Here is a 12,987-nt window from a genome sequence, read left to right as displayed (position 1 = left end):
AAAGAAAAAAAAGCAAGAAATGAGAGAAGACAGAACCGAGGTAAAAGGGAGCTTTGCCTGGGCTGCTCAGAGATCTGCAGTCCATTGACCCCAGATTTCTTCCCCAGGTCCCTGGTACACATAGTACTGACATCTACACTGTGTCACACCTCCAAGCAAGCTTTGGGTCACACATGAAAGCAGCAGTCACTTGTGCCATTGTTGGAAAATGTCAGTCAGAAGACAAGGCCAAGGAAGTATAGGCGGATCTGGAGAGACTACCTGGAGAGTTCCTGAAGCCCAGCACTAGGCCTGGGAGGGAACTAGCTCAGTGAGCAGTGGGGCTGGGCTGAGACAGACTTGCAAACTTGGGGCTTCTCCTAAAAGCTCCAGGAAGAGTCTCATGACCTTCAAGGAAGGTTGACCTGTCCCAGTGTGCACTGAGGAAAGCTCACACTGCCCAGGCCAGGGCAGAATCTGTGGGTGTACTGACCTCCTCAGGGAGCCCAGGACAGCACTCACAAGAGTTACGCAGGGAAAAAATATAGGTATATGAACAGAAGCCTTTGTCATCAGGTCAGGAAGGGCAAAATCATTTAACATGCCTGGGAACCAAGAGCTGACAGGATATGGGGGCGGGGGCGGAAGCATGATGGAAACCAAGGTGCATCAGGCTTGAGAAAACAGTAAGATTGAGACCTGGAGGTTTCAACGACCTCATTGTTGGTTTGGTCATTGTCTCAGAAATACTGATTACCCAACCAGGCAGCAAATGCCTTTATAGCAAAAGCCTTTACAAAGGGGGGCACCTTTATACCACTCTCCTGACCTTTCTTGTTTAATACCTCAGGTTACTTTACTATAGTGGCCTCACCCTTTCTTGGCTTGACATTCATGCACTGAGCTTTTCCAACCATCAGAAATAAAAGCTTTTCTGTCAATGGAAGAAAAGACCCATTCCCCAGAAGTTAATCCCACTATTGGTGACTTCATACAGTATGTGATCATGTAAGTTACACACACCATTGGAGACCACATGTACTGTATGATGTTGCAAATACCTAGAACTGTTCTCAAAATAATGAAGGTTCAATTATGAATACCATGTACCTGTCTCAAAGAAACTCAAAGCAAAACCCTGAACTTTAGGAATCACAGGATATAAAGTCATGCTCTTGAATCAGAAGTAAACACCATCACAAAACGGTTCACCCGCATAGCCTTTGCAGAAACTAGCATGGCTCTGTGACAGAGAATTAGAAACATACGGTGTGGTAAACTGAACAGTAGCACCCAAAGATGAGCATGTCCAGATCCCTCGAAGCTCTAACTATGAGATTTGTGTCAGTTAATCCTCACTGTCGACATGACTGGACTTAGAATCACCTGGAAGATTGGTGAGGCACACCTCTGGGTGCATCTGTGAGAGCATCTCCAGAAAGGTTTAACTGAATAGGAAAAGACCCACCCTGGTGTAGGCAAGACCATCCCATGTGCTGAGAAGAACAAAAGGGGTCAAAATGAATACACAGGCACTGAATCTAAGAGAAGGTAGCTTGTAAGCATGGCTGCCTCTTAGACCCAGCAAACACTCAGGGGCATCAACAAGTCACTGTGATTTGTTACAGCAGCAACACAAGCTACTGGGCAGAGTGAAGAGGATGGATACCTAGCTTTGCCTGCTTCTGACCATGATAATCGTCTTCCTGTGTCTTCATCTGAAAGATCATATATATTCACCAGTGTGGTCTCCGAGCATCTCGAAGGCAATTTATTATTTTTCTTTGGAACTGGGAGTGCAGGGATCAGGACTTCTTGACTTAAGTTGTCTGTGTTCCCAGAATGGTCCAGAAAATATCTGGTAATGAGCTCAAGGTTTGTTTTTAGAGGCTTTTCCTTTGCCTATCATTGGGAAGGAAAAAATATCATTAATTGAATGTACAGCATTAGAAGGGTGAAAAGATGACCATTCCAATTCTTTGACATAAGTTACCAGCTTCTCCATCATACTACACACATCCAGCAAGCACACACTTACTCTTGTGTACCAGGCACTGTACTGGGTAGGAATTCAGAGACAAAGACAAAATTTCTACTCTGAAAGAACTAACATCCTGTGATGTGAACAGAGGGCTAGCCAAAGCTAATCTCCTTTTGTATTCTTTCCCTATGGAAACAACTAGAAGAGAGATATCCTTTAATTTAGAAAATAGTCTTAATTTAATTTTGTATTACACTTCATTTATTAGGGGGATGCCACTGCAAGTGTGTGGAAATCAGAAGCCCACTTAGTCAACTCTCTCCTTCCACCATCTATAGTTGAGGCTTTCACATTTATTGGTGGGCATTATCTCTTAACCCTGGGATGTCAGTGTTTTTCAGCGTTGCCTGCATACGTATTTTCTTTAGAAGTTTTTTTAAAAAGATACATGACCAACTAAGACTTACTAAACCCAAACAGCAAGAACTAGAGGTTTGATTTCTCCCAAATAATCTGAACAGACACCTAGTTGTCTAAGCAGGGAGCCACAGGCTGGCTTCAGGAATCTGGCCATGTGTCAGTGCCACCCCAAGAGATTGGAGCTGGGAGCACCCTGTCCTGCTGAGCTGCGGCCAGACACAGGCTTGCATGGGGTGTACACCAAGTGAGAGCAGCCAAGTGTCCGATGAAGGGCCTGGTGTGGAGCCCTCAGCACAAGCCAAGTCCTTCCCTTGTTATTCCTCTCTGGCCAAGATCCATGACCAGTGGACAACCCTGAGTTCAATACCCTTATCAGATATTAAAGTCAGAAATAACATGTTTATTTACTCGGTTTTTATAAGACCAAAAAGTTTACTTTGTCTTGGTCTAAACTAAGATTAAAATAAATCAAGTTGAAGAAAACATGCAATTTATTTCAAATGTCTTGCCTTTTCTCTCAGTGAGGGGCTCTGGGGTCCTGGACTGCCCACATTACACTTCTGTGAGTTTTTATATCACTAAGCTCACTTCCTTGAGGTGAAGCTAATGCCATTTCCCCAAACCTCAGTCTTACATAAGTTTTCTTATCTATCACTTAACTGTCAAGGAAATCAAGGCGCTGGGAACATTCATACTGAACTATAGAGCTTCTTTAAAACATAGTCTCCCAATTTATTCTAGCATGGCTAAAAACTGTTTATGTCAAATAATTGGAAATTCACCCAGGTCTGATGATACCCTGAGTTTTGAAGATAATGGTTACTTTAGAGAGACTATGGTGTGGTGAAAAAATAAATGACATGATACTTCTGAGAAATTAGGTGAAATCAGTTGTACATAAAATCCCAGGACACCAAAACAGCTCTTTGGATTCTCTGGGCAAAGGTCCCAGTCCCCGTTAAACATCTCCCTCACATGAATATCCCAGGCCCATGCCTCCAAACCCAGCAAATGCAGGGCACATTGCTGCTACGTCACTGTATCCCTCATCCAGGACGCACACATGACTGTAAGGAGGCCAAGAGGACAAAGGTCCTTTGGGATGCCTCAGTCTCTGGTGGACCTCACTTGTCTCAAATGGGTCACAGGCAGAGTTGCTACAGGCTGAGGGCTACTGGCTGGGGTCTGCAGGCCAGCCTGCAGCACCATTTGCACTTACACAGGACGGCCTGACCACACCATACACTGTGGGTCCTCTCTGCCACACCATACACTGTGGGTTGGCTGTCAAGAGACCTGGAGATTTCTCTGGGTAGTCCAAATAATCTTGTGTTCGTTCTTACAAGTCCATTCAATGAATTAGGACTTCATTTCATGCTGTGGAATAATCCTCTTGTACACTGTAAACATTTGTCACTCCAATTGGTTTTGTAAAAGCGCTGTTTGGCCAGTAGCCAGGCAGGCGGTATAGGTGGGGCAAAGAGACTAAAGATGACAGGAAGGAGAAGAGCCGAGTGAGGAGTCGCCAGTCAGACGCAGAGGGAGCAGGAGATGATCATGCCATGCTAAGAAACATACTGCCACATGGCAGAGCATAAATAAGGAATCCGGGTTAACTTAAAATGTAAGATCTAGTTAGTAATAAGCCTGAGCCATTGACCAAGCATTTGTAATTAATATAAGCTTCTGAGTGTTTGTGAGAGGCTGTGGGACTCAGGAAATGTCCGACTACAGTTTCATTTTATTTATTTTTATGTGTGGGAGGGGTGGTGTGTCTGTGTGTTTATGTTACATGCATGTAAGTGTGCAGGTGTCCATGACAGTTCACGAGCATGTGCAGGCCAGAGGGGATGTCAGGTGCCATCCTTTATCATTGTCTGCCTTACCGCCTTGAGACAAGGTATCTCATTGCACAGGAAGCTGGCTGGCCAGCAAATTCCTAGGATCTGTCTTTCTCTACCCGCTAATTCTGGTATAAGAGGAAGCCAAGCCAGCTGTCTAAGTGGTTGCTAGAGACTCAAAGTCTTACCACCAAGCCATCTCCCCATTTCTTTGCTGCTGTTTTTCTGGTTTATTTGGGGGGGATTGTTTTTTGTTTTAGTTTTTCGAGACAGGGTTTCTCTGTGTAGCCCTGGCTGTCCTGGAACTCGCTCTGTAGACCAGGCTGTCCTTCCTCTAACTCACAAAGACCCACCTGCCTCTGCCTCCCGAGTGCTGGGAAGGGCTTCCTTTGAAAATCAATGTCTAGCCCCATGTTGGGCCTAGTGGTACACATACTGGTAATTCCAGTACTCAGAAAGACGAAGCAGAATTGCCGAGGTTTGAAGCTAGCCTGAACTACATAGTGAGTTTTGGCCCAGCCTTTGCTACAGAATAAGACTATGTCTCAAGAAACAGAAAAAAGAAAAAAAGAATCTCTACCCTAGCCCACAAATGGCTGTCAGATGTCAAATGGCTACTTTGACTCACAGCACTCTCCAGAGGGCAAACTCCCATCATGTCAGTGGGATCAGAGCTTCTCTCTGACCAGAGGGCCAAGGCAGAGTGTCCTCACTTTACTCACCATAGGATGGCTTCCCTTATGGCTCACATAGCAGAATTCTGTGTGAGTGTCACTTACAGCCTTGCTTTTTAAAGTGAGACATTAAATATGGGGACCCAATATGAAAAAGACACACAGTCTCTGCCATCGACTAAGTCAATGGGCCTGAGGGAGACAGACACTACCAAAACAAAATGTTCTACTTCATACACAGGGCATGGAAGAAGCCTCCAGGGCACTGTGATAGCAGCAGGTGTGGTAGGGGTCTGGACAGGGGACCTTCCATACCTCAAGAAAACATGTCCCCTTGGCTTGCTCAACTCCCACACCCCTGGGTGTGCTAAACCTACCATCCACCTCTGCTGACCTGTGTGTGTGTGTGTGTGTGTGTGTGTGTGTGTGTGTGCACGCTCGCGCGCGCACATAAATATGTATTGCATAATATATCCTTAAGCAGTCTTACTAAAAATACCATTGTGTGAGGGGAAAGAGGAGCGTGGAGAGCAACTGTCAGAGAACAGACATGGCAGGCCCAGACTCACCAGGGGACACTCAGTTCACTCTGAGGCTTGTCATCTTGGCCACCCCCCAAACCTCCTGCAAGGACACCACCTCAAAGGGCACGCACCTTGTTTTCCCTGTAGAGAAACTCCAGATGTAGAACTTTACGGAGATCGTTTCTGCTGTTGATACTGAGTTCACAGCGGGGGCGCTCCTGGTCCATGGTCACGAACGTCTTCTTCAAACCCTGAGGGAAGAAGTCTGAGTCACTGTGGGCCGTTAGAAATGAAAACCTTCCCTTCTCTGACGCACTATTAACAGAAAACTGCTGGGGCTCATTAGGATTGGGCTCGTCTGCCTTCCTTACACGGCCATGGCAGGGGTCCAAAGCTGTCTCAGAATTCATCTTAATAAAACCAATGGGCTTGATGGCTCTGTCAGTTTAGTGTGGGGTCAGCTAAGGCTGGGATTGCGGACTCATTTTATAAGTAACAATGAGGTCCAGGTAACCAGCTTGCCGAAAGCCAGTTCGGGTGCACTGTGTCTGGCCTAGACTTGGGGCCATGAAAGACAAACCTTTAAAAATAAACGGAAATTTGAAAAAAAAAAAAACACAGTCAAAAGGCCAACAATTGTTCCCTTAACCGTTCAGCTGAGGAAGCCAGGAGACATGTTTGAAGTCACATGATCCACATCGGTCTAGTCAGGAAACCCGACTGGCACCCAGTCCCCTACAGAGCAACTCATGGATATCTGCTACGTCACCAGCAAACCACTACCCATCACCCCCACCAACACCCAAAGACTAAGGTCTAGCGACAGTAACTGCACCTCCAGGAACTTGGCATCCTCGTTTGAGGACAGCCTCAACAGCTGCTTCCTCCCATCACAGGACACCTAGTGCCTACAGAAGATGTCTCAGCCTCTTCCTTCAGGGCCAGAGATATCCCTTGCTCCTGGCAGATCCCAGACTCCAACTTTTCCCTTGGCCTTTGTGCTCAGAACATTTTAGTAGCTCCAACTGCTGGAAAATAAAACCAAACCCACTGTTTTGCCGTGACTTTTGATGAAAAGGTGACTCTGGGAAAGAAAAGATACCCACACAGTGTTGAACCAGAGTGAATGAGGGTCTTAAGGAATAGCACAGAGAGACACAAATGTTGCCTGTTGGAGAAAAGATGGCTGGGTGAAAGAGGAGGCAGGCTCAGAAACAACCCCCAGAGCAGAAGCAATGGGAAAAGTAATTACAACTGGACATGGTGATATGCAACTCATAATTCCAAATACAGGAGTCAGAGGCAGCAGAAGCAAGAGTCTGGATACAGTGTGGGCTACATAGAGAGTTTCAAGACAGCCTGGGCTACATGGAGAGCTTGAAGAGAACCTGGGCAATGTAAACATGACCCTGTCTCAGAACCACTGCAACCACCAACACCAAAAACACAAGCAATTGCCCTACTCCATAGTTCTGGCTCTCTGTGATTTTGTGAGTATCTTAGTTTGGGTTTGTATTGCTATGATGAAACACCATGCCCAAAACAACTTGCGGGAGTGGGGTGGGGAGTTGTTATTTGGTTTACACTTCCATTCACTATTCATCACTGATGGAAGTTGGGACAGGAACTCAAACAGGGCAAGAATATGGAGGCAGGAGTTTCCATGCAGAAGCCATGGAAGGATGCTGCATACTGGCTTGCTCTCCATAGCTTGCTCAGCCTGCTTTCTTATAGAACCTAGAACCACCAGCCCAGGGATGGCACCACCCATAATGGGCTGGGCCCTCCCCCATCAATTAATTAAGGAAATGCACTACAGGCTTACATACTGTCTGATGTTATGGAGGTCCTCCTCTCAGATGACTTATATAGCTTATGTCAAGTTGATATAAAACTATCCAAAGATACCTCTTTTATACTTTTAGATAAAACAATAGGAGGAAGAGAAGGTCAGGCAGACAGATGGTTTCTGAGGTGTCATTCAGTGGGAGATCTGCTCGCTGGCCCTGTCTAGAGGTGAGACAAGCAGGTGTGACAGTGCAAATACAAGTAACAATGAGTGGTTAAGACAGAGTCCAGGACTGGTCCTGATCAATTCTGATCATGAGAGTCATCAGAAGAGCTTGGGAAGAAACAGACCTTGTCGCAGGACAGAACAGATGAAGGGAAATGTGCAGGAAATGCCAGGAGCAAGAGCGGGAATGTAAACAGGGCCAAGTGGTGGTTTCCCGGGATGTCAGTGAGGGATTTGGACTGCACTCAAGAAATGAAGGCTTCTCAGACACTTCTACATCTAATGCCCAGACTTAGCATCCATGCCAGCCTCTGAGCACTCATCACTGGTAAGTCAACTCTAACCCAAGACTCAGTGATAGAAGGTCAGAGCAAACACAATGAAGCCAGATGCATCACAAGTTTTCAAAATAAACACAAATCACTTTTTAAAAAGCATGCAAACATATCAAAACAGGTTCAGTCAGAGCTGGGGAAGCAAGTATAACGTTGAAAACCTATGTGCACATTGTATGTGAGTATCAGATCTAAAGCCTGAATGCTGACTGTATATCACTAATCCTCACTATACATACACGTGGGAGGAGTTTCAAAATTCCTGTTTATAGAGATGAGGTAGTAATGTCAAACTTACATCTATACTTTCACCATCTGACCTCAAATCCTTCCGCTTTGTTCCATTCAAACATGGGGTGTTTGTATGTATGTGTGTGTGTGTGTCTGTGTGTGTGTGTGTCTGTGTGTGTGTGTGTGTGTGTGTACGTCTCAAATAAGTGACCTTTGGTCCTAGTCCTTGGCCACTTGGTTTAAAATATAAATCAGTGCCCGACTCCTGGCATCCATGATGCACCCTCCTCTCCTAGACTCCACGGGATGCCCAAAATGCTCCTAACTTACAACACTTTGAAAACTCTTCTAGGACGAAACAACAAGAGATTTGCATAATTCTTCTACAAAAGTTCATGCAGCAGCTGGAATTTCCACTTTTGATTAAAACGACAAAAAGGAATGACTGTCCAGAACTTTCCTTTGAAGAAGTTTTTTCCTGGGGACATGCCCTGTGCCCCAGGCTGGGAGAACTTTCTCTGCCCTGGACACACTTGCCAAGCTGGCACGGCCATGACAATGGGTGCCAGGGGAGGGCAGCAGAGCAAGAGCCGGCCTGCCTCTATGGAAGTGTCCTCTAACTAGGAAGGACTGGCTTCTGGGAAATGTAGTTTCCCTGTCCCTGGAAAGGGGCTCTAGGGGTAGTCTGAGGCGAACAGGAGTAGAATGCTCCCCCACCCCCCGAAGGAGCAGAGATACTGAGGGAAACCCCAGGTGGCCCCCTTCCCAACACTAGAGCGGCCTCCAGGACTTCGGAGTGTCCAGCCATTACCTTTCTGCTCAGAAACTCCCTGACCAGGGAGGCGGCCACCTCCTCCACGTACAAGCTGTCCATGCTGCTGCCGCTGTCCCCAGGCCACGCGGCCTCCTGCAGCCCGGGACCACGGAATCCGTTGGGCCCAGTAAAGCTGCGTTGCCGTGGCGACGGTGGCCTCCGCACCAGGAAGAACTCCTCCCCTTCCTGGGGAACCAGCGTTCCAGGGGAGCAGGAGGAAAGAAGGGAGGAGCATCCTCCAAGCTCGGCAGCAGTTGAGGGCGGAGCATAGCTTGTGAGCTCAGGGAATCAGACTGACTCTGTCCTCCTGTGGTGGACTTCACTGCTCCAAATTTCTCCACACGTGTAATTAGGGAAGCACACCTACCTTGTGGTTCTTAAAGGTCTGAGCCGGCGGGAAAGTGTCCCCAACGATCCACCCTCAGGACTACGGTTGCCTCCCAGGCGTACTGACACAGACCTTAGTGGCCTGTCCTCTGTACAGCAAGGAGGCCAAGACTCCAATTCCCAGCATCTAGAAGCTGGAAGGGATGAAAATGGGCAAATCCCAGACTTTTGGCAGTCACTTGGGTACCACGTCAACGAACTCGCCCCGTTGTGCTGGTTTGATGGAGATGTCATAGTAAAATGCCACGGTTTGTGCCTTCAACAAGACTACGGTCCTGTAGTCTTATAGTCTCCAAGTTCATGATAGAGGTGTCACCGGGGCTTTTATTGCTTGAGACCCTTCTCATTGCCTCCCTCTTCTTTCTGTGTCTTTACAGAGCCTCCGTCTTAATGTGTCTGTGTGCTACTCAACACAGGGCACACAGAGTTAAGTGTCCACCATAACGACCTCATTTTTACCTTACCTTCAGATAGGTCACTTTCTGGATACAAGGCATTAAGACTTCAAACTATGAGCTTTAGGGTCTCAACTCAGCACATATCACCTATGCTACTACTTATATATTATTTTCTTTAAACCAATGTTTCTTATCTTTTCATAAAAGAGTACCCAGGCAGTAAGACCCACAAAAAAATGGTAGGTTTGTATGATTGTTAAATTCTAATAAACATTAAAACATTTACAAAATCAAAAAGGTATGTTTTTAATCTAAGATTGTCTCTGTGTTTGAATTACAGTTTTCCGGCATCCACACCTTCTAAACCAGCGAAGTTCTCTGCAAGGGCAATCTTGAACTTTCAGGGCTGCAAGAACTTAAATGTGCATAGAGTGAAGACGACAGTCGTGAGCATTACCAAGGTACCTGCTCTTTCAGATGCAAACGCGCACTAACAAATGTGTTCTAAAAACACAAGGCAGACTTCCATGCACAGGTAAGAGCTGGCATATCAAAAATGGCAATTGCTTGTCTTAGTTTTGCTTCCTGTTGCTGTGACAAAATACTGTGATCCACAGTTCCAGGTTACAGCTCACAAAAGTCACAGCAGCGGGACCTGGAGGGAGTTGGCCGTATCACATCCATAAACAAGAATAAAGTGTAATGAATACATTCATACTCAGACAATCTCTGTCAGAACACGGTCAAAGGAATGACCCGTGGTGAACAATGCCTGGGGGAACTGTGAGAGAGGCTCCAGGAAAAAAAGGCAGAGGGCCTTTTACCTCAGGTGCATTTTGTTCCCTGGATTGTTCTCAGACATGATTCCACGCCTCCTGTGACGAGCATTTACCTTTAATTCATAAGATATGTTCATTTTTGTTGTTGGATGTCAGAACACAGCTATAGAACGCAGTCTGGTCAGTGTGCTCTGAATCTGGACTTGGCCTTCTGTCTTGCTTTCATGCCTTCCCAGATAGAATCTATAGTACGTGCCAGGCAACTGGATTTCAAGTGCTGTGTCCTGAGAAAATTCCAGGAAAAGGCTGCTCTGTTAATATTTAGTGTGTGCATACTGGCCTTTATTTACATGTTTTCTGAACTCAAACAGCCTTCCTTAAATCGTTGCTCTCTTTTACATCCATGCATAAAAGCACACTGAAACTGAAGAAACGCTCTCTACGGCGTTAGACTGTGGTCCGCCCCGTTCTTTCAGGTCCTCAGATCCCAGGTCCAGCAGACAAGATCTGCACAGGTCAGCGGAAAGGTTGACAAACCACACTCTTTTTTTTAAGATGAATTTGTTTTTATTCTTTCTGTGTGTAATTTTGCTTGCATCCATGTATGTGTACCATGTACATTCACGGTGTGTTGGGATGTGAGGCCCAGTGTAACCTCCTGAGCCTGGCTAGAGTTTGGCCACCTGTCTCTGACCTGTAACCTCCACGTGGGGGTGACTCAGCCAGAGATGATGTAAGATTGTCCCTTGCCTAGCTACCTGCCAGCTTGGTGGAACATTATTGACCCTTACTCCTCAAATCACCTTACCCTATCCTATGATTCCCATCTCCTACCTCAGCCCTGTATAAGTTCATACCTGTTAAAATAGATTGAGATCCTGCTTCGACAGACTCCAGACTCAGTGTGTATCTCCCCCACCCCCATAACTAATGGGGGTAGGGTCTGAGTCATTGACACTCACCATCATGCTCAGCCCCAGGAAGAGACAGGCTGGACCAGCCCTTCCCCAGATCTACCTGCCAGAGGACCCGGCAGCGGTGCCCAGGGACACAGAAGAGGATGCTGGGTCCCCTTGAACTGGAGTTACAGATGCTTGGGGGTCACCATGCAGGTGCCTGGCACTGAGTCTGAATCCTCTGCAAGAACAACACAGAGCAATCTCTCTAGGCCACTTCTTCACTCTTACACAGTTCAGGGTCTCCTGTCTATGGGATGGTACCACCCGCAGTGGGCTGATCTTCCCACTTCTCACCATACTCAAAATTATCCCCCACAGCCAACCGAATCTAAATAATTCTAGAAACTTTGTTCCTAGGAAGCTCTAGACTGTGTCAAATTGACAGTTATAATCAGTCATCACAGTGTTGTATAAAAAAAATCAAAAGATACTGGGTATGGTGGCACATGCCTTCAAATGCAGCACTCAGGAGGCAGAGGCAGGTGGATCTCTGTGGGTTCCAGGCCAGCCATGGCTACATAGTGAGACTCTGTCTCAGAAAACAAAATCAAAGGAAATAAAGATATTCCTCTGTGGAGGTCAAGATCAAAGTCAAATCTAGGTGTGATGGTTAAACTTGCTTGTCAGCTTGACTGGGTCTGAGACACACTGAAAGGGCAAGCCACTGGGCACTCGTGCAAGAGATTCTCTGGGTGCTATTTGAAGTGGAAAGAATCACCTTTAATGTGGGAAGCACCTTAAGGAGCAGCCCAGATACAAAGGAGATGGAAGAAGGAAACTTTGCTTTTTGCCAACTTGCTTCTTTTCCGGATGACAAGTTCCTCTACCCTGTGGCTGCTACTACTGATTCTTTTGCTGATAATAAAATCAGTTTCTTTCAGCTTCTAAAGTAGACCAAAGGCCAGCAGCTCTTCAGGAATCCTCCAGGCCTTCAGCACTATATAGCCACAGCTGCCACATCCAGACTCATGAGAGCCTACTGAATTCTTGGCCTCCCCATCATGGAATAGCCATTTTTGAACTACCTAGACTACACTATATAAGACCATCTAATAAATCACCTTTTAATATATATTCATTCTATTGGTTCTGTCCTGGATTTGTCCATGCATTTGTTCTTATTTATTCATGACTTATTTATTAGTAAATGCATATTGAGCCATGTCATATGCAGAGTATACAGATGATAATAATTTAACACTGTAAAATATGTCTTCATTGAGAAAAGAGAAATGGGGAAAAATGGCAGAGATGGACAAAAGGAAAAGAAAATGAGCATAGCAGATATTTTATGCCACAGATTTAAAGGAGAGAAAACAGAAATAGGAGGGCTTTGGGCAGGCAGAGATTATACTTTTTTAAAGTGCATCACAGGGTTGGGGGGATGGCTCTGTCTGTAGAGTGTTTAACAAACACGAATGAGCACCATGGAAAAGGGGAAGCAGGATGGTTGTGCATACTGGTAACCCTGGAGTGGGGAGACGGAGACAGGCAGATCTCTGGGGCTTGCTTCCCAGGCAGCCTAGGCTGACCAGCAAGCCCCAGATCCCTGTCACATAAAACAAGGTAAACAGCTCCTGAGGATCAACATCCAAGATCGACTTCCAGCCTCTATGCATGGCTGTGCATACACCACACACACACACACACA

At 46.1% G+C, this 12,987-nt stretch overlaps 1 protein-coding gene and 1 long non-coding RNA gene across 2 annotated transcripts in view; one reads left to right on the top strand and one right to left on the bottom strand.

The window, feature by feature from the left end:
• Positions 1-8,993, bottom strand: part of Mindy4 (MINDY lysine 48 deubiquitinase 4) — a 108,880-nt gene extending 99,887 nt beyond the window's left edge. The window contains exons 1-3 of the mRNA XM_040737608.1: positions 8,811-8,993; positions 5,551-5,670; positions 1,649-1,881 (exon numbers count right to left, since the gene is read on the bottom strand). Coding sequence (XP_040593542.1) covers positions 1,649-1,881; positions 5,551-5,670; positions 8,811-8,873 — 416 coding nt within the window. The 5' untranslated portion in view covers positions 8,874-8,993. The remainder of the gene's footprint in view (positions 1-1,648; positions 1,882-5,550; positions 5,671-8,810) is intronic.
• LOC121136712 lies at positions 8,951-12,410 on the top strand. Its single transcript, XR_005873780.1, has 2 exons — positions 8,951-9,837; positions 9,939-12,410. It is a non-coding gene; the product is annotated as an uncharacterized LOC121136712 (long non-coding RNA).
• The last annotated feature ends 577 nt before the right edge of the window (positions 12,411-12,987 follow it).

Source organism: Mesocricetus auratus, unplaced genomic scaffold (assembly GCF_017639785.1).
Source record: "Mesocricetus auratus isolate SY011 unplaced genomic scaffold, BCM_Maur_2.0 Super-Scaffold_100676, whole genome shotgun sequence".
Classification (NCBI taxonomy): domain Eukaryota; kingdom Metazoa; phylum Chordata; class Mammalia; order Rodentia; family Cricetidae; genus Mesocricetus; species Mesocricetus auratus.
The sequence above is the reverse complement of the archived record's forward strand: the minus strand, read 5'-3'. Positions and strand labels throughout refer to the sequence as shown.